This window comes from Ixodes scapularis, unplaced genomic scaffold (assembly GCF_016920785.2).
Source record: "Ixodes scapularis isolate PalLabHiFi unplaced genomic scaffold, ASM1692078v2 PGA_scaffold1__304_contigs__length_218370807, whole genome shotgun sequence".
NCBI lineage: Eukaryota > Metazoa > Arthropoda > Arachnida > Ixodida > Ixodidae > Ixodes > Ixodes scapularis.
Genome location: NW_024609846.1, coordinates 174,789,903 through 174,811,146, shown reverse-complemented (window position 1 = coordinate 174,811,146; position 21,244 = coordinate 174,789,903). Strand labels below are relative to the sequence as shown.

Below are 21,244 nucleotides of genomic sequence, written 5' to 3'. Positions count from 1 at the left end.
GGAACCTACACGGCATCTGAATAACGTCACTAGGAGGGGGACCAGATGTGACTCTGAAGACTGGGAGTGAGTTGACGGGTGCCAGAAATGCCAATATTTATATTTTTTTACACAACAACTAGGACACGCAGGCAAAATCGGTTTCCTTTCCTTCACTTCAGAAATGTCAGAGGGCAACTTCCACAAATGTATGACCGAAGTCCGGAAATCGTTGCACCCCCCCTTCAAGAAGTGAAGGATACTGTACTATACGTTCCTACAAGATTTATCCCCTGGGCTGGTTCACTGGTGAATGCGAGTATTTTGAGATCACGTGACTGGCTCCGTGGAGATAAGAAACTAAAGTTACCTAGCATTCCAGGCAACTAGCTGCTCTAAGTCCATCCTAGCTTTCATTATTTAAAGGGATACTACAACAAAATTTCGGTGCTCATTTTTTTGGTCTATATGTGTTCAAAAGAGCAGTATCACATGGAACATACCAATATCTTGTTAAAAAAGTCTCAAAAAAGAATTATAAAACGAATTAAACGATTAGCAAAAAGCACCTGGTGGATGTCGCTAACGCCTCGTTTGTAATGCTCGTCTAGGAACCTTGACAGCTAGTGACGAAGGTTGTCTCGTCTTCGGCCACGACGAGAGAAGGGGGAAAGGAGGAACTCCCCTCTTCCCGAGAATCCCTTTTGTGTGTCGCAGAAGTCGCTATTGTCCCCCTAGAAGATTATAGAAGATTAACCCGTCACTCAAAATTCGTACAAAAGCAGCCGCTTCGGTGGCTGGAACGACTAGGCCAACCTCTCTACGTCAACCTCGCCGTAGCTTTGCTCGTCTTGAGACGACCTACGTCACGATTGCGTTGGATGTCACGTGCTCTAAGCTGGGCCTTCTCCGAGCGCTTGCCAGAGTGGGCCATTTATAACGAAAAATACAGCCACCAGGATCAAAATACAAACGTGCGATTGTCATTTACGGATATTGTGGATCATATTCAACCTATTTTTGAACACGACGGGAATATTTCAAATTTCGTTGAAGTATCCCTTTAAGTTTCATTTCGTGCACAGAAAAAAAGGGCGAACAGGCTTGAAATGTAAGTGAAATGAATCGCATTTGCCTGCTTTAGGAGCGGCATATAAAGTTACTTCTTGGGAAGGTCGCGTTAAGCGAGAATTAAAGAAAACGACACGAGCTTGCATCTGCTGAGCCAAATCAGCTGAAATACTGGTTGATTTCTCCCTGCGGAACCGTCACGTGACCTCAAAATATCTGTCGCAGCCGAGCTAGTGGTGCTATCGGAACGATAAGAAAGAAGCCTGTCGGCGCGAGCAGACAGAACTAGAGCACTATATAGCTCCTTCGGAGCAGAGTAACGCAATCTAGAACGCCGTCTCTCGGCGACTAGCGGCGAACGCCCGCGGAGGTTCCAACTGCGGTCAGAAATGCATGGAGAACGTGAGAAAATCGTTGTTTCTTCAGTATTGTGGGGCTGTACGGAATGGCAATTGTTTTTGACATAATAATGGAACATTCTAGAATAATTTGCGCTAAGTTTTGTACCACGCAAGGACGTAACTTTTTTTTAAAAATTGCCTCAGCAGCATCATGCAGCAGACGATGCGGCGACGTCACACCATTCATGTGACCCGCTCCGGCCAACCCGAAAAGCCCATCTCCACTGCGAGCAAAAATCGTCTGCTTCAAACGCCATTGCCTTGGAAATTGTCTTCTCAAAATTTACACACGCATCCGATATTATTAAGACTTTGATAAAGTGTTTAGTGCTTCACTAACTTCACAACAGACTAGTTTTGAAAAGTGTGAACTCGTCGTTCGTTTTTTAATCAGCCGTGTTGTGTCGGTCTCCATGTATTCTCCCATAGGGCGGTCCGCCTCCTGGAACCCTGAGTACCACGTGACTCGCGCCGAGCCGCTCTGTCGACCATGTTGTTGGCAAAACACGGGGTTCAAAGGATTGCGCTACTCTGCTCCGTAGGAGCTATATAGTGCTCTAGACAGAACGAGACACCACGAGCATCAAGACTTGGCGACCAAGCGGCCCGATGGCTAGATCGAGAGATGTTCACTACAATTGCCTTTCTCATGTAAATATGGTATACATAAGATATGTTGGGTGCCATATACGGCCATTTTAAACTTCCTTTCGGGAGGGGCACCCGCATTCACCAGCAAACCGGTCCTGATGAGAGATGAAGTTACGAGGGTCCATCCACAAAAAATTTCAATCCAAAATGTCACAAACCCTGCCCTCACCTTGCGAATGACGTAAGAGGCCTCCAGCTTGCCAATTGTCTTTATGTACATCTGCACAGCACCCTCGTGGTCTCCTTTGCTGCCAACAGGAAGACAATACAGTCAAACCCGACTATATAAAATTCAAAGGGGATCAAAGAATAGTTTGATATATAGATAATTTGATAAACAAAAATATGTCAACTAAAGCTCTAGTTGAAATTTCCACATGCCTCTGCTAATACCGAAGGCTGCGAAAAACGGGACCTTACTAGATAGAGCCTCTAAGAGCCGCTAAATACAGTAGAGCTTAGCTGGTGAAGATCACAAACACTGCTGCATTTACACCACGGTGTTTGCGATCGTTTGCGCCTGGCCCCAACGTCCACACAACGTGAACAACAAAACACACAAAAAAAAAGCATAAAAATAAGATTTAAAAAAACTTTATCTATAGAATAAAGTTAAGCAAGCAACAAAAAAGAAACCTCACTAAATTCAGGCAGCAAAAAAGAAAGGCAAAAAAAGAAAGAAAAAAGATTGAGGTACACCTAAGCATTCCTTACGAGTTGTGAATGCGCAAACCTGCAAGCCGCTCGTCCGCTCCCTTTTCCATCCGCTGCATACTTTTCGTCGCCGGTCAGCGCGTGTGCTACTCTGGTGACCTTAAACTCTCCGTGCTAACGCTGCGCTGATGGACACGCAGCGGCCTGTGGTGAGCGGTCAGGGAAACTGAAGAGCTTAGCGGCCAATGGGAGCCTCGTCGATGTGCGCCAGCCAATAGAACCAAAGGAAACTAGGTACCGTTTTCGCGCTTCAAACTGATGACGTCAGCTCGCTCCATGAGACCCAGTCTATGCTTTCGCATTAAAACGGGCAAAGCAAAAACGGCGAAAAAAAAAGGTAAACAAAGGCAAGGTGTTCAAAGTGTGATTGCTCAACCGTTGTTGTCAACACACCAAACTTAACGGACTTTTTTTTTTTTTTTGCTTAATTTGAGGTTAAAGGGTTGTGCAGCGACAGCAGCGTTGGAAAGAGCGCACGCTACCGTTCCAACAGCAGGCACTCCCTGCCCCCTCTACGTGCAAGTGTGCACCCTTCCCCTTGCTTTTGCTAGCCTCCACCTTTTTCCAACCGCGGAAGAAGCGACGATGGGCGGCCCTCCTTAGTTTGCTATATCAAGAGTTCCCACCATGAGAGTTTGATACAGAAAAACAACGCTCCCATATTATTACATGTGATTTTCAAGAAGATGTTTGGACTGTTCGACATAAACAATATCTTGAATTACCCAACTGTGACATAACCGGCTTGACTGTACAAGGTTTAGCAAGCTGGGATTTGGCAGCAAAGAGGCCATTTCAGCAAGCAGACCACGAGCGACCAAAACTAAAAATGAAGCTGTTAAGCATTATAGACAGAAGAACCAATGGATGCATGTCATGACTAGAGCAAAGCAGAGCAAAAAATAAGAAAAAGCACAAGAAAATTTATATTACACCAGCTTAGTGTGACTCAACCTTCTCTCACGTCACTAAATTAATGAATACAAGCTTATGATACAAGCTTGTATCATAAAAAGCCTATGATACAAGCTTGTATCATTAGGAAATTATTATGAACATACTCCCATCATACACAAAATCCATCACGTCTCGTTTAGGGTGACTATTATCTACAGCGCAGAAAACAGGCAAAAAAAAGCAAACTCTGCTACTATTTAGTGTACAAATTAACACTGTTCTGAAGTTCATCATTTAGACGAGTAGTACCCACGCACCTTTCGTCTTCATTTTTAAACAAAACCAAAGCATGTCAAATGTGGTTATATCGAAAAGTGCCCCTGAACAAACATCTGTGCAAACAGAACGTATTGACAGGTGGAACCACAGAAACAGCTCTAAATTTACCCTGTGGGAGGTAACATTTTTATGTTAATTTTATAAAATGTATTATGTGTTCTTTTTGGATTTTTCCCACTCGCTTGGCACTCGTTTCGCATGTTCTCACGAAAATGGGACGTGAGGCTTCATTGAGGAAATAAGTTACGGGACGGCAGAAATGTGCATCTAAAGCGGGACTGTCCTGGCTAAAACGGGACGTTTGGTCACCCTACATGTCGTAGTATTAAACACCGTAGAAAAAACAAATTCATATGAAATCCATGCCTGCAGATGGTTCGCATCACATAAAACTCCAACTTTTAGACATTATAGGTGGCAGACTATAGCCCAAAAAATACGATAACTTAAAAATTATATTCAATAGTAAAAATGCAGCGCAAGTCATATCCAATACCAAAGCCCATATTCAACTGGTAGTATTCAAGGTTTGAATAAAAAGCACATTCCCATTTGTAACTCATACCTGTACAGGTGGTCTCCGTACTGGCGAAAGATGTCAATCAGACCGTCTTCGTCGTACTGCTGACTCTTGGCCAAGCTACGAGAAAAACGAACAAGCGACCAAGGTCACCCACCACCAACTGAACCGACTAGTGCGAGCTTAAAACTGTCGCACAGACCTGATTGCGAGCGAGTACTGGTTCTTCTTGAACAGCACCTCCAGCTTGCTCTGGGTGTCCTTCTCTTGTAGGCAGTACATCTGGTGCAAGCGTTCCACACAAGCGAGGCAGTTCAATGCACGTGCAAAAAACAGAAGTGCACATAGTCTAAAAATATAACTAAAAATTATCTAAAAATGACAGAACAACAACCATAATAGGAAACATCAAAACACGAGGACGTCACGGTGAACCTTTTAAAGGGATACTTCAATGAAATTTGAAATATACCCATTGTGTTCTATCTTCTATAATCTTGTAGAAGGACAAAACAACTTTTGGGACACTAAAAAAAGATTCTCGGGGAGAGGGTAGTTCCTCCTTCCGCCTCTTCTCTCATGGTGGCCGGAGGCGAGACAAACGTTGTCACTATCTGCCCAGGTTCCTAGACGGTTATTACAAACGAGACGTTAGCGACATCCACCAGGTGCTCTTTGCTAATCGTTTAATTTGTTTTAAAATTCCTTTTCGTGTCTTTGTTAACAGGATATTGGTGTGTCCGATGTGATACTGCTCCTTTGAACACATATAGACCAAAAAATAAGCGCCAGAATTTCGTTGTAGTATCCCTTTAAAACGGTGACGTCGAGCGAACACCGTGTGGTCATCAGCATGACGTCAGCATTGACGTTATGCTAAGGGCTGTCCCCACAACTGCTGCGAATTTCAAATGCACTCGCCTTTCCGTCTTGTACCAGGACAAAGAGAGAGCCCCACTCGAAGAAAACGTCCACCACACCCGGAATCAGCGCCGAGTAGGCTAGCGAGAGGAAAATGAGAAAGATGTTTGAGCCAAGAGGCAAGCCGGGGACACAAAGTTGCTTTTCTCAAATATTAAGAGAAAATCAAGCAAATAGAAGAGCAGAGAGGGGGAGAAAAGGAGCCACACTACTTGCCAACAAACTTGTTCTGGATGTCATAGATGGTCACCACAGTCTTCTCCAGTCCGCTCCGTGCCCTGGAACAGTAACCAGTGTCACGTTGCTGTCATCCTTGGAGCTCTTATGAGGACAAAAATGCAGTTTAGAAAGCTCCTTCAGAATGTACAGCTAAAAAGAAATTAAAAAAGAGAGGAGAACTAGAAAACAATTTGAGAACAATTAATGCAATTATTGCCCCAAAACAAGGCAATGAAGAACAATGATGTTCCACTTTGGGAGGCCTATTTCTCACTTGTAATGCTGAAACTTGAGACACATTCAGGCAGATGTGATCCAAAAACCAAGAAATACCTCAAGCTAAATAAAATAATTGCATACTACCTACTTCTGAGAACATCCGTAGATATGAGTCGTAAAGCAGCACAATTTAGCAAAAAAATGTTATTTCGGGTATCATTACTGAATCTTTATGTTGAATTTGCATTTGAAGAACTCTTGGCAACCCAGAATGGCATAAATTTGTGCCATTTTCATTTGGGTGGTTCTTCAAATTGCAATGTCGCCCGTCATCACATTTATGTTGAGAAGTAGGCCCTAGCCATCCTTTCTCCATCACAGTCTTCTGTAGCTTCAATTTCTCACAAATGATATTAACAAACATTTTTTTTCCCACCTCAAAAGAGTGTTGTTTTACACCTATGGTGATACTCAAACACATTTTGCTCTTTCTGTAATTTTGAGGAATCTTCACAGTTTGCACAAAATAATTTTTGTTCTTAATACCGTTTACCACAACCAAATATTGCATGCATACACTTTAGGCAAAGAAGCATGCAACTATCAAGGTTTGGTTAGAGTGTATATTTTTCATATTTATACAAAATGTAAGAAACTTTTGTTAGCGCTTTGAAAATGGTGCTTTTGCAATTTTCAATTGTTTCAATATAAACTAGGTCTCACTCATTATTTTTGGTGTTCATTGCACTGAGTAGTTTGAAAGCAGCAAATTAGCTTATTTTACTAGGTTCTTTTAAGTGTGTTGCCATGTCCCATGTGCCTGCAATAACATGGTCTTTTTCGGCATGTGCAGTGCATGCAGAAGGTAAAAAACAAGCTATATCCAACACCCCTTTATAAAAAGGAGATCACGCATTATGAGCTGTGAAATAGTATTTCAATTATCTCAAATAATGAAAAACAATTTTCCCCTGACACATGTCCCCTTAATGAATTCTTCCTCCTAAAGTTCACACACTTGCAATTGACTACAACCAACTGAGACAGGACCGGTTTTTAAGCCTTTTGTGAGGGCTTACGACCGGCTGCATTGCTGCACATCCGGTTGCAAGCCCTCACAAAAGGCTTAGAAACCGGCCTAGTCCCAGTCAAACGGCGTCAAACGCAAGTCTGTGAAGAGGCCTGAACCCTTTATTGACAAACAAATCAGATCAGAAAACGTTTATTTAAAAATTATGGGTTCTGCCACACCTCTGGACTGGAGTCATCTGGTGCTTTATTGAAGAGATGTACAAAAACTGCTTAAATCATTTATTTTTTAAGATATTAATGTTAAACAAAATCAAATCAAAGAACAAACAAAAATTATTACGTAATTTGTTTGTCTCTGGCAACATTCATCAACAAAGAGTTAAAAGGACACTGACAGGAAATTTATGCTCGCCAAGGTTTTTATTTGCACATGACATATGAAAGCCCAACTACCCAGAACATAATTTACAGCTCGAAATTAGTTTTCTTTCTGCCCGAAAACCGCCGATCGAGAACTGGCCGGTTTTAATCATGCTTACGTTCTTCTTTGTGGTCACATGCTGTTTTCAATGGTTTAGACACACACACAAAAATAATCAAAGTCGTGGGTCATTGAAGGCACACGCTCAATATTAAAAATAGAAAAAAATCTGGTACCAATTTTTGGTCACTTCTAAACAATTGAAAATGCGCTGATTGAAAAACAAAAAAAGTTACACAAAGAACCGGAAGCAAACTATGCATTCTCTGTCTAAGTCGCATCACGGGAGTCGCGGCCGGGATGGCTCAACGAAGCAGACTAAGCGATGGCGGCGGACGACGGGCATGAAACCTTTACTTCAGAACGGTTGTTTGTGGTACCGTAAAATCTGTCTAGCTTCGAAAGTGAAATATTTTATTCATCAAAACAATTATTCTGTACCACATGCTCGACCACCAAGTTGATTAGCACAAAGATGTCGCCAAGTTGTCGCCCCTTTTTCCGGCTGAAGACATTGCTCGTCTTAGAAACACAAATTGCTAAGAGCTTGAAGAATGCGCAAACGTCAAGCTGAAGAGCTTTATTTTTGCATCTTTAATGCGACGTGTGATGTGTGCATTTTTCGTCTGCTTTGCACACCCAAAAACACAAAGAAAAAAAAGAAAATGCGGTTGGGTGTAGCTATGTGACTTCTGGCAACACTCTCCTCCTCCACATCTCTTCTTCCTCCCAAGTCCAGTTTCGGTTTTGGTTTCGAGCAGTTCCGTTTTTTGACTTCATTAAAAGTATATGTGAAGCAGCAGCAAAATATTGATTGAGTATTAGTCTTCTAACACAATAATAAATCACCTGGCAAAAAAAAAAAAGATTCGGAGTGGTAGTAGTGTTTTTTTAATAAGAGCTGGAAAAGCGGTAGTCACGAATTCCAGTTTCTTTAAGCCATGACTATGAATGCCATGTTGTGAAGTCTTTGTGAAGTTTCTCTTGTCCATGCATTTAAAATATTTTGTAACAACCGGAGTCGTTCTACAGTCTTGTTAAAACTACACCAATTCAGTGGATCTCTATAACAAAAAAATTACATGAGCCAAAAAAAAATTGAGCTATAACATTTTTTTATACATGCTTCTCCAATCACCATACATACAAAATAGGAACATAGTGAAATGCTTAAAGATTTCATACCTACTAATATCAAGGGCAAAAGTCAAGCTCTTAAAATAAAGCTGATTAGCTGTAGACATATGCCTAATTACATGCTGTTCCTTAAAACTCAGGAGAAATTGAGTTGAGCCCGAATCCTTCACATCCCTACTCCAGGTGCACTTCCAGCAGGTGGTATTGCTTTTACTCAAAAACTACCAAGCAGAGGACGAAGACAAGAATGAAATTGAACTGCGTTTATAGGTGGTAAGCGAGAAGACGTCAGAAAGAACTTTAAGTGCGTCTTAATCCCACCAATATAGGTAGTTGGGAAACAAAGAATGTGCAGTGTGTTTCGAGCTTCTCCCACCATTAAGGCAACAAAGTTTCTGCGGTAACTTAGTACATTATTTACCGACTAACATGCTAACCAAAGCCACTCAGGTAACGCAGGGGAAAGGGTGTCGGATGAACGAGTGAGAGGTCGGTAGTTTGATTCCTGCTGGGGGAAGCAATCTTTTGTAAAGACAACTGGTTGTGGGAGGTCGGAGGTTTGATTCCTGCTGGGGGAAGCAGTCTTTTGTAAAGACAACTGGTTGTGAGAGGTCAAAAGTTTGATTCCTGCTGGGGGAAGCAGTCTTTTGTAAAGACAACTGGTTGTGACAGGTCGGAAGTTTGATTCCTGCTGGGGGAAGCAGTCTTTTGTAAAGACAACTGGTTGTGAGAGGTCAAAAGTTTGATTCCTGCTGGGGGAAGCAGTCTTTTGTAAAGACAACTGGTTGTGAGAGGTCGTAAGTTTGATTCCTGCTGGGAGAAGCAGTCTTTTGTAAAGACAACCGGTTGTGAGAGGTCGGAAGTTTGATTCCTGCTGGGGAAAGCAGTCTTTTGTCAAGACAACTGGTTGTGCTATATTTTTGTTACAGTGTTCTACGATGCCTTAGGCTTAGAACTCAGCCTTAAAACACATTCAATCCTAGATACAGGCAGCTGAGTGAGAAGTGATCGAAAGGATAGTGAGAGCGGGAGTGACTGACGCTGCGCCGGCGGCAACTGGGGCCTTGGCATCCTTGCAGACCAGGACGAGGTAGTTGCGGAACCAGCGCAGGATCACCTTCTCCTCCTCAAAGGCCAAGCAGGAACCCCGGCCCTCCGGGTGGTAGAAGTACACCGCCTGGAGGAACCAAAGAAGGAAGTGCAGCATGCTCAACTCTAGTTCTAAAGTGAGCCTCTTTCCTCACAAACAAAATCCTCTACACACCCAGACTTGCGCAAGATAAAAATCGCTTGTTACACAAAAAAACAAAAATTTAAGGAAAGTCAGAATTAAAACAACCACTCACCTCTTGCCTCCCTACAATGAACTGGCTGTCCTCTTTCTTGGGGTCGCTCACCACACTCATGGTGGCACACTGAGGGGAACAGCCGTGCGAGTCCAGCACTTGCTGCCATGCCGTGAGAAAGAGATAAGGAAAACAACATGAACGGAGAACACTGCAGGCACGAGGCTCCGTAGGCGACGACCCCACAACTCATAAGCATGGCACCGTCTTTCGAGGAGTTTGATTCCACAATCACAGCCTAACACTTCCAATAACGTTTTTGAAATTCTGACCCAAAATAAATGTTGAAGCTATGGGTAGAAATGCTTGACTGACCGTCACAAGATTGCTTCTCAAACAAAACTATGAGGTGTTTCGTTTGCTTCCTCACAGCGTAATGAAGCTAATATTATTGAACACACTTTTGTTTGATGAAAGATATGTTGTATACCAAGAAAGGCTGCCTTGTAAAAGCACTTACACTTTACTTTTGAAGTACATTGTGTCTAAGGGTGTTAACATGAAGTACTAGAATGCACTCAGTGTGCTTCGGACTCCCACCCAAAGTATAAAAATGACCTCACACTTCCCTTATAGTACTCTTTATACTATCGCGAACAGTACAAGTGGGAATGCCATAAAGCGTGGCCTTCAATACATGCTGTGCTACCTTGAAGCTGATAAAGCTGTGGAGTTGAAAGGGGGTTGAGAGTTTGTGCGCTTACTCCGATGTGCACACCCTGGCAGGCCCACAGTGCTGTTATATCTGTCTCGAGATAGTGCAGCATGCATCGAAGGCCGTGCGCTCCAACGTTCCCACTCATACTGTTTGCGATAGTACTTTACCCAGCATTACCATGCTTGGTTTTACCAAAACTTGGCAAAGAGCAAATGCAATGGTTCCCTCGAGCCAATCGGAGCAACGGAGGTGAAGCACGTGGCTGCCCCTACGAAAGGTGCAGGGGTGAGAGTGTAACCCAAGCAGTTGGAGAAAAGGGGAAGGAGGAACTACCCCCTTTTGGGGGTCCGAGAGGCGGCTTTTGTCCCCCTCGGAGGTTAGCCTGTCGCTCAAAATTCGTGCAAAAGTGGCTCTCCTCTCTTTCTCCTGCCCATGGCTTCAACAACACTGTGCGCAACCAGTGAGCCACAGCAGGGGTCTCCAATCCTTGGCCCGAAAATGGCCGCCGTCTTTCCGGCGATGCCCGACTCACTGTTACCAACGCCAAAAAATAAGCGCTTGTAAAACAAACAGTGCTGTGACTCCCACCAAAACAGTAAAAAAGACATCGGAAATATTGAGAAAAAACTGCATCAAAACGCGGGCTCTCTCGCCATATTATTTGTTGCATGTCGTCATCCCCAACATTACCATTTGTAGTCCACTGTTCGTGCCTGTGTAACTACTACGTTCAAATTCCCTTGCGTTCTCATGTATAGTGTGCTTTGTGTCCTGCGTCAAAGCTACTGCATATTAGCATATCTACCATCCTCACAAATCTTCTGGCTCATGTGAACATTTCAAAGTTTCTATGCACTTTGATTTACGCGTGGTAAGTTTCCTGTATCGCAATAATCTTGTAAAGTCATAATTAGCAACATATTAAATTCAGAAGCATAGTATCGCTATTCGTCCACCTTACATTTCTTTAATTTTTGCTCAAGTTTAAATTATTGTATTTAAATACTCTTTTAGGTTTCCTTATTTTCTCGTTTACATTGTCTTATTTTCTTCTCAGGTCCTCGAGACCGCGACAGATATCTAGTCCGGTCCCTTAGCAGAGACGTTTGGAGACCTCCGAGATAAAGCACACAGCAATACCCCCAGAAAGACGCTGCACCCCCGAAAGATAACACAACCCCTATTTTTGGCATTATTTGCTATTTTTCCAAACCCACCAGAAGATAGCCCACTTCTGGTAATTGCAAGGCCCTGGCGAATCGTGACATTGGCAGAAATGGTGCTACTCAGCCGCAGCGGGAGATGAGCAAACACTGCTGACTGGGAAGGACAGAAGCCTTTGGTTCATTGCCACTTCGTGCGATTACAAGTTTCGCAGGTCACAAAACATAAAACTAGCATTTCTTAAACTTTTTTTTAGCGCACACTGAAAGTTAGCTTACTCCTCATTTTCACCAGATTAAAGACTTGAGCATGTTGGTGATCTACATTGACTTAAAACGAAAGAAACACACAAGAAGACGAAACAGACAACACAGCTTTCGACTGCTGAAAGCTGTATCGTCTGTTTCGTCCTCACGTGTTTCTTTCATTTTAAGTCAATGTTCACCACATTGCTTTCGATTTTAGGTGGGCTATCTCTCTGGTAATTAGGGCAGTCACGTGTTTCCCTCTGATGCGCGGGTTGGCTTGCCGGGGCTGTAGCCTGTGCCGTTTGCCAGGCTACAGCAGACGAAGTAAAGCGAGGAAGAGCAAACGTCACCATGGTTTCCTTGTCTCTGACGGCGAGGTTGACGGAGACGACCTGGCTGGCGGTGCCTGCGAACAGGTGACTGTTCTGCTGGTTGGGCCTGTTCACCGTGAGGAAGGCCAGTGCATTCACCGGGCTCGTTCCCACACGCAGCACTGTCTGCTTGCTCTGCCTGCGTGCAGTTCAGAAAGGAGCACGAAATGTCGGTGGTATCGCTTCCCTATAAATAACCTCGCGGTTGGGTCTGATACTGTCGCTATTTGGCGATTCGAACAGGGCCTCTATAATGCCTCAAATCAGCACTTAAAGGGACACTAAAGTCCCAAAAATCTTGTTTTGTTAAGTTGCTGAATTGGACACATATGGCACAAAATGCAGCTTCCCCCCCTTCAAAATATTTTAGCCTAATATTTATTTTTGTGAGGTGCCCTTTGAGTTGAGAGAGATTCTGATAGTATTTTGGCATGTCGACCCAAAGTAGAAACATGTTTTGAAATAACTTTTAGAGATGCTGAACCCCCCCCCCCCCCCCCCCCCCACAATTCTTTTAAAGACCGACCAACGAAACCATTTTCCGCAAGGTAGGAAAATGCCCCTCGCGCCCTCCTCTTTTCACCCTCTCCCAAAAATCACGTGACGGCAGAGGCTTCTTTTGTGTCGGCTTTTTCTGTAGGGATAATCCTCAAAAAGCGCGAAACGAGCGGCTAGCTGCGAGCGCCACAACGACCTTGAGACGTCCAGGTGTCTTCCCTCGTTGACGCGGGCACGCGCAATCCGCAGGATTGAGGAAGCCAGCGCGACCCAACTCCTTTTCCCATGAGCTGCAGGTCCGAGGCCGCTCGGTCGGTGGAGATCGAGGGGTCGTGGTATGCTGGGTTCGTTCCAGCAGCCGCTTTCTGGCATCGCGCGGCTGCTGGAACCATTCTCGCGTCTGCACACGGATTGGCTTGCACAATAAAGGGTTCAGGTCGTCGATAATACATTTATTTCCGAAACTTATAAATCAAGTGGCTTTCCCTAATCTCTTCATTACTGTTTGAAACACATCTCCTCTCATAGGTAATTGTTCATCCCATTTTGGACTCTTTTGCGTATTTATTCCTCCTTACGTCTGCTTGATGACTGTTTTATAACTTGATAAAGACCTTTAAATATTGGCGCGGGCTTGCGCGATCAACGCTGTCCCGGATTTATTCAAAATTGGAAAGATTGGCGTCAGGAGGGGTTGAAGAAGCAAACCGTAATTTTTGCTTCTAATGAGGACGGCACAATCGTAAGATAGGTCTTTGCTTCACCTGTATCCACAACGCTCCATCGTTTGCACGATCATAATTTCTCAGTGACATACGTGTATACCACCTTTAGTCATGGTTACTATAGATGGGGCCCCACAGGCTTTCCCGTTATCAGCGAGTCGACTTTTTAACGACCGGCAACTCTCCTGAGTGAGAATAAATATTATCACCTTCAAACAACATCCACCCCTTTCTCCCCCCCTTTCCCGAGTTGGGGAAATATCAGGCAACTCCGGGAAGCAGCCTGCAGACTGCGCTTTTCGGCTACTCATTCTCAACACATTCGAACGTGGAAGTAAACACATCACATCAACGACGTCCTGTTTATTTGCAACCTAAATAATGTGGCTCTCTCTGTTGGGACCCAATCGATTTCATCATCAATCATTATTTGTTACAACTTCATGGTGAATGTGTGTTCGTAGTGATGCCACAGTGGTTGATTCAAAGGGAGAAATAGGTCCTCGTATTTATTTTGCGGAAATACTCGCTCCTGTGACGCTCTAGTGCGTAAGGTCAAAGCACCCGAGGCAGTGCGTAATACTTTAAAACTGTCGTTGATGATGAAATATTTGTGGGAAGCGTGTAAAATTGTTTACACCACGAAGACATACCTAAACACTACAAAATAACGAAATTGCAAAAAAATACAAAAATAACAAAACAAAAACGATCAGCGTGCGAAAACCGTTGCTTTCTCCCTCCCCCCCCCCCCTCTCTCTCTCTTCTTTTTTCGCGCCACTACAAAAAAATAGCGGCCGAGCAACGAAATTGTATCAAAACCTCGCTTCTTGGAGAAAGGACACCAGGATACACTGTTGTGAATCTGCGAGTATTTCCATTTTCCTTCCACGCGATTAGAAGGCAAGACGCTGGGGGAATTTATGTGCACTTACATGCTGCCTCTAAAAGAAAGTACCAGATTTCTAGTGCATGTCAATCTACATGTAAATTGTTTAATCAGTGTGCACAAACATTCGCGGCCTGGAGGATGACATGGAAGCATGGCGGAAAGCGGCTTGCTGGAAATAAAAGTCTCTATTGCACTGCACTGGTGTGAAACATTATTACGTATTTTTGTTTTATTTCTGTGCGAAAATAAAAACAGCGTTTAGAAACCGAACACTGAGTTTTGAGGAGCGCCGAAAGGATATAAAAAACCGGGACAATCTGAACAATACGAGGCGCCTTGCGTCACTCAGCTTTTCCTGGTTTCTTGTTTTTCCGGAGCCTTTTAAAAGGGGATGAACAATTATAAACAGATTAACCCGACTTGCCACATTAGAGCAGTTCATTTTAATTACGACAGGCTCTCTTCAAGCATCTTGCATAGTTGAGCTTGTACTGGTCCGTTTTTATTTTCGGTTCCTATCAAAAAGTGATCTCTAAGCCACTGGACCAACCTACAACATTCAAAATTTACGGAAGCGGAGAAGTGGTTGGAAGGGCTAAGCGGGCAAGGGTTGCACGCCTCTCGAACCACCGTCCGTTACATTTGCTTAGTGGCTGGGCTTTGCGAGCAGAATGCGAGCTTGCTCGAGTAACTTGGATCCGTTCAGAATATAATCCCCTCTAAACGACAATCTCCGCCGCCTGGGAGGAACGTAGGCGGCGGAGCCTTGAAATGCAGGCGTCACGCCTGCATTTCAAGGGTCAGAATTACTGGTTCCCGACACCAGCACGATTGACGACCCCGCCTGCATCTTTGATTGTATATTGATACGGAGAAGAAGGAGAAGAGCGCGACGGCCCGCGGCCGTAGTGCGTTCTGGCTCGCGCTCTGGCGGGCAATCAGATTAAAAACCTACCGCTGAAAACCACCCCGTGTACATAGTCGAGAACATGATAAGCATCGAATGGGAGTGAACGTAGACATCTAATGATCCGATACAAAGTTTCGCTTGATTCCTAAACGAATAATGCCATAACCAAGTACACCTTCACATAAAATTGTTAGACAGAATTGAAGAGAAGATTGTGTGTTTCTTGAAAGAAATTTCGGCCCCCTTCTATCTGGTCGTGGGCGAACCATTCATTTTGTTGCATTTCCGCTTCTCCGCTTCCGCAGATTATGAATGTGGTAGTTTGGTCCAGTGGCTTAGAGCTCACGTTTTGAAAGGAACCGAAAGTAAAAACGGACCAGTACAAGCTGGACTATGCTAGACGCTTGAAGGCAGCCTGTCGCAATGGAAATGAACTGCTCTAATGTGGTAAGTCGGGTCACTCGGTTCATAATTTTTCATCCCCTTTTGAAAGGCTCCGAACAAACAAGGAACCAGGACAAGCTCTGGTTGTCCCGGTTTTTAATGTCCTTTCGGCGCTCCTCAAAACGCACAGTGTTCGGTTTCTAAATGCTGTTTTTATTTTGGCACGGAAATAAGACAAAAATACGTAATACTTTTTCACACCAGTGCAATGCAATACAGACTTCTATTTTCAGCAAGCTGCTTTCCGCCATGCTTCCATGTCATCCTCCAGGCCTTGAATGTTTGTGCACAGTGATTAAACTATTTACATCTAAAATGACATGCGCTAGAAATCTGGTACTTTCTTTTAGAAGCAGAATGTTAGTGCACATGAATTCTCCCAGCTTCTTGCCTTCTAATCGCGTGGAAGGAAAATGGAAATATCGCGGGCATGATTCGTGCAGAAGGCTAGATTCAATGGTCGCCCATTATTTCTACAAACTCCCTGGCAGATTCACTACCGTATATCCTGGTGTCCTTTCTCCAAGAAGCGAGGTTTTGATAAAATTTCGTTGCTCGGCCGCTTTCTTTTTTTTTTTTTTTTGTAGTGGCGCGAAAAAAAAAAGAAATAGAGAGAGAGGAAAACAACGGTTTTCGCAAGCTGATTTTTTTCTGTATTTTTTTTGCAATTGCGATATTTTGTAGTGTTTAGGTATGTCTGGTGTAAACAATTTTACGCGCTTCCCACAAATATTTCATCATCAACGACAGTTTTAAAGTATTACGCACTGCCTCGGGTGCTTTGACCTTACGCACTAGAGCGTCACAGGAGCGAGTATTTCCGCAAAATAAATACGAGGACCTATTTCTCCCTTTGAATCGACCACTTTGTGGCATCACTACGAACACACATTCACCATGAAGTTGTAACAAATAATGATTGATGATGAAATCGATTGGGTCCCAACAGAAGAGCCACATTATTTAGGTTGCAAATAAACAGGGCGTCGTTGATGTGATGTGTTTACTTCCACGTTCGAATGTGTTGAGAATGAGTAGCCGAAAAGCGCAGTCTGCAGGCTGCTTCCCGGAGTTGCCTGATATTTCCCCAACTCGGGAAAGGGGGGGAGAAAGGGGTGGATGTTGTTTGAAGGTGATAATATTTATTCTCACTCAGGAGAGTCGCCGGTCGTTAAAAAGTCGACTCGCTGATAACGGGAAAGCCTGTGGGGCCCCATCTATAGTAACCATGACTAAAGGTGGTATACACGTATGTCACTGAGAAATTATGATCGTGCAAACGATGGAGCGTTGTGGATACAGGTGAAGCAAAGACCTATCTTACGATTGTGCCGTCCTCATTAGAAGCAAAAATTACGGTTTGCTTCTTCAACCCCTCCTGACGCCAATCTTTCCAATTTTGAATAAATCCGGGACAGCGTTGATCGCGCAAGCCCGCGCCAATATTTAAAGGTCTTTATCAAGTTATAAAACAGTCATCAAGCAGACGTAAGGAGGAATAAATACGCAAAAGAGTCCAAAATGGGATGAACAATTACCTATGAGAGGAGATGTGTTTCAAACAGTAATGAAGAGATTAGGGAAAGCCACTTGATTTATAAGTTTCGGAAATAAATGTATTATCGACGACCTGAACCCTTTATTGTGCAAGCCAATTCGTGTGCAGACGCGAGAATGGTTCCAGCAGCCGCGCGATGCCAGAAAGCGGCTGCTGGAACGAACCCAGCATACCACGACCCCTCGATCTCCACCGACCGAGCGGCCTCGGACCTGCAGCTCATGGGAAAAGGAGTTGGGTCGCGCTGGCTTCCTCAATCCTGCGGATTGCGCGTGCCCGCGTCAACGAGGGAAGACACCTGGACGTCTCAAGGTCGTTGTGGCGCTCGCAGCTAGCCGCTCGTTTCGCGCTTTTTGAGGATTATCCCTACAGAAAAAGCCGACACAAAAGAAGCCTCTGCCGTCACGTGATTTTTGGGAGAGGGTGAAAAGAGGAGGGCGCGAGGGGCATTTTCCTACCTTGCGGAAAATGGTTTCGTTGGTCGGTCTTTAAGTGCACGGATTGCAGACATATGTGACATAATGAACTCTCTAGAAAAAATATATTTCTAGTAGAATATCTATGCAGTGGAACTCATTTTTCATTTCAATTACTTTAATTAATTGTACCTTAAAGGGCAACTCCAGCCAATTCCGAAAATCCTGGGATTACAGGTGATTATCACGTCAAAACTACTAATAAACGGTTCTATGCCACTCGTCTTCCAAAAAGTTAGATAGTTTTCTTGCACACCTCATTTAAATGAAAATCACAAAGCGAAACCAAAACCTTGCCCGTGGCAGGCAACATTGGTCCTGCTCATCAACTACTGGATATTACGTGGTACGGAGACGTCGGCTATGTCATCAACGAAAGCGGCGGACGGTGTTACGGCAATGTCGACCCAGCACAGTCACACTCCACACTCTGTCGTCTCTCTCTCGACCTTGCTTCGAAAAGTAAGAGACAGACAAAACAACCCTTCCAGTTGTTGTTCTTCCGCACGGTGTTGGCCATGTCCACACAGTGGCGTCGACTGCGCTGCTCCGCAGGTCGAGCGTCGCCCACTAGATTGGGTGGATTTTGGTGCCCGTGAAGTTGCTCCGACTTCGTTGGCCGGTTTAATCAACCTTTCAGCCAACGAAGCTGGAAAGCCTACATGTGATATTTTGCATGTACGCTTTTCAGATGATACAAAGTATGACTGCATTGTTTTCTCAACACCAAAATTTGACTGAAGTTGCATTTTAAAGGCCCGTGAAGAGTGATTCCAAAGCACGCTTCTATTTTGGCATATCGTACCGAAAAAGAAGCACCAAACAGAAGCGTGTCCGAGTACTCGAAATGAGTCTAGTGACCCAAGTATTGCACAAAATGAAATATTTTTCTTTTTTTCGTGCACACTCGTTTTTGCAACATTTGGTGATGTGATTGGGCGGAATCATTTGGGAGCACCTTTCGGAGTAGCTTAAAGCCCATTTTTGGGTGTGAAAAAGAACTTTAGGAGCTTAACATGTCTTACAAATGCAGCCGTCTATACTAGGGGAGTCTGCAAAGAGGGTGGGACATGATTTGAGGCAATCGTTAGCGAACAGGAAAGCTTGTTTAAGTCACAGACATTTGAAACCGGAGACGACGGATGAAAAAAGGGAGGCTTACTGTGTGCTGCCCCCTTTTTTCGTCCATCGTCCCCTTTTTTCATCCACAGAGCTCGCCTCCACAGGTATTGCTTCTCCGCAGTGCATCGGAGCTTGGTAAGAAGCAAGCTCAACGGGGCTAATTCGCCGCAATCAACAATTCGAAAGACGCAGACAGTGCAGTTCTCCTTGAAGTAGATATCGAATGCATATTATTGAAACTACTATTCAAAATTTAGGGTATTTGCACAACCCTACAAATAGTTCCACTCACAATGAACCCACAACTATGTTCAAAGAGTGATCCCTAGAAGAGGATCAAATACAAACAGAATACTGGTTCTATCCAGCACTTTTCCAGCTGAATAAAATACCCTTTTCATTTTTTTTTTGTTTCTAAGTAACAATTTTGAATGAAAACAAGCGCTTAAAAGCCCACCTGTCCCGCGTAATGTCCCCACGAAACAGAAGCACATTTCCGTCGTCAAAGCCAACTGCCATCAAGTTGAGGTTCTCATGTACTGCGAGGGACTTGACCTGCATCGAAAGCAGCACGATGATCAGACTAAAATTAAAACATGGGACACTGATGATACTGATGATAATATATACCGTAGTACTATGGTAGGAAATTTCAACAAGTAACAATTTGTTTAAAAAAGCGACAAAAGTAAGTTTCAGGGGGTTTGATATACTTACGGGAGATACATTGATACCCGCGACAGCACGCACAATCCTGACACACAGTGGAATGCCTTGCTTGTCTGCCTGAAAAAAAAAAAAAAAGATATAAAAAGATGTTTGTTAATGTTTAATCGATCAATAAATACCTAGAATCAATTTAGAAAACCTAATGCAGTCTCAAAAGTGGAACTAGACAAGGACTAAATAAGGTTTCGATGCATAAACTATTTCTGCCTCATTACCACAAAAAATTTGGCTAAAACTAGGATAAAATTGCTTTGTATATATGACTACGGTAATACTATTGGCCTGTGCCCCCTTCATTCTCGTTTAGCCAATAGACACCTTTGTTCAAAGTAGTATAGAATGTTTTCTTACCTTCTCTTGGTTCCAAACTTTGATCAGGGGATTGATTCCTTTTTCATCAGCCTAAGAAAAACAACAATATGCTCAATTCAGTCATGGGAGCCCTTGGTATATCATCCCTGATGCCTACTTTTTGAGTGCAACTGTAAAATATTCCCTTCTTAAAAGGCCACTGATAACCCTAACATAAATGTATTTTTTGTTGCTACAAACAACTAAAACTCATCCCTAAGCATAATTTTAAAAATTTTAAGCTTGAGAATGACCTGTATTTGCAGGGAAAAAAAATGACTTCTAGAAGCCGGATTCTAAACCTCTGACCGAGCTGATGATGTAGACGGCAAAATGGTGCACTCCTTACCTCTTTGGGTGACTTTAGACTGAAAATATTGTTCAACTTTCACTCTCCTGCTCATCGATCGCTGGCGATGTGCCGGTCAACCGCGCGCCTATTTGCACCGCTCAACTTAGTCGGTCTACAATGCTTCTTGAAGAGGTAAAGAGAGGAACGACGTGTTGTGCACCTTGGCGGGCAATGCGAGAGATGACAACAACGTCTTGATTGCCCGATGATAGATCTGTTGCAATATGTACGACGCCACGACAACGGGGGATTTTCAGAGCCCTCGGCACAAATCATGCACATTCTCATTGCGTCTCCATGACTGTGCATGAGTGGCAGCAGCTACCACCAGCGGCCAATGGGGCATTGCAGCCATCCGCCGGCATGTTGTATGTCGTTGGCGGCATACCGTATCTGTGCTGTATGTAGTACCCAGGCCAACTCTTGTCTGCGTTGCGCCGTTGGACAGAACTCGACAGACGTTCACGTCTTGCAGTGTCACCAAATCCACCTATTTTGCACCGCAACCGTGGCAGGGTTCGACTAGGCTCGACAAAGCTTTGGTGTAGTAGACGACGGAGCCGGTACAAAGGAGAGGGATGAGAAAGGGGAAGCCTCGCAAGCTAGCCAACGCCATACCCTCTCCCTCATTTCCGTGCGCTCGTCCGACTCGGCTGCTCAAAGTTGTTGCCTTGGTAAACCTGTGCCTGCTTGCGTATGTCACGTGGGAGCGGGAGGAAAAGTGATAGGAGGGGCATACCGAGGACTCCCATAATTTGCCACGTGGCGCGCGCGGGCTTTTGTGATTTTTGCAAAGGGTGTATTTCTCTCTCCAAGTTG

General features: G+C 44.0%; 1 protein-coding gene across 1 annotated transcript in view; it reads right to left on the bottom strand.

Annotated features, from left to right (window-relative positions):
• LOC115328380 (vacuolar protein sorting-associated protein 11 homolog) overlaps window positions 1-21,244 on the bottom strand; it is a 60,735-nt gene that overhangs the window by 34,649 nt on the left and 4,842 nt on the right. The window contains exons 4-14 of the mRNA XM_029989577.4: window positions 20,074-20,124; window positions 19,711-19,779; window positions 19,451-19,548; window positions 12,348-12,507; window positions 9,928-10,029; window positions 9,622-9,758; window positions 5,710-5,771; window positions 5,494-5,573; window positions 4,775-4,854; window positions 4,618-4,692; window positions 2,272-2,350 (exon numbers count right to left, since the gene is read on the bottom strand). Of these exons, the coding sequence (XP_029845437.1) occupies window positions 2,272-2,350; window positions 4,618-4,692; window positions 4,775-4,854; window positions 5,494-5,573; window positions 5,710-5,771; window positions 9,622-9,758; window positions 9,928-10,029; window positions 12,348-12,507; window positions 19,451-19,548; window positions 19,711-19,779; window positions 20,074-20,124 (993 nt within the window). The remainder of the gene's footprint in view (window positions 1-2,271; window positions 2,351-4,617; window positions 4,693-4,774; window positions 4,855-5,493; window positions 5,574-5,709; window positions 5,772-9,621; window positions 9,759-9,927; window positions 10,030-12,347; window positions 12,508-19,450; window positions 19,549-19,710; window positions 19,780-20,073; window positions 20,125-21,244) is intronic.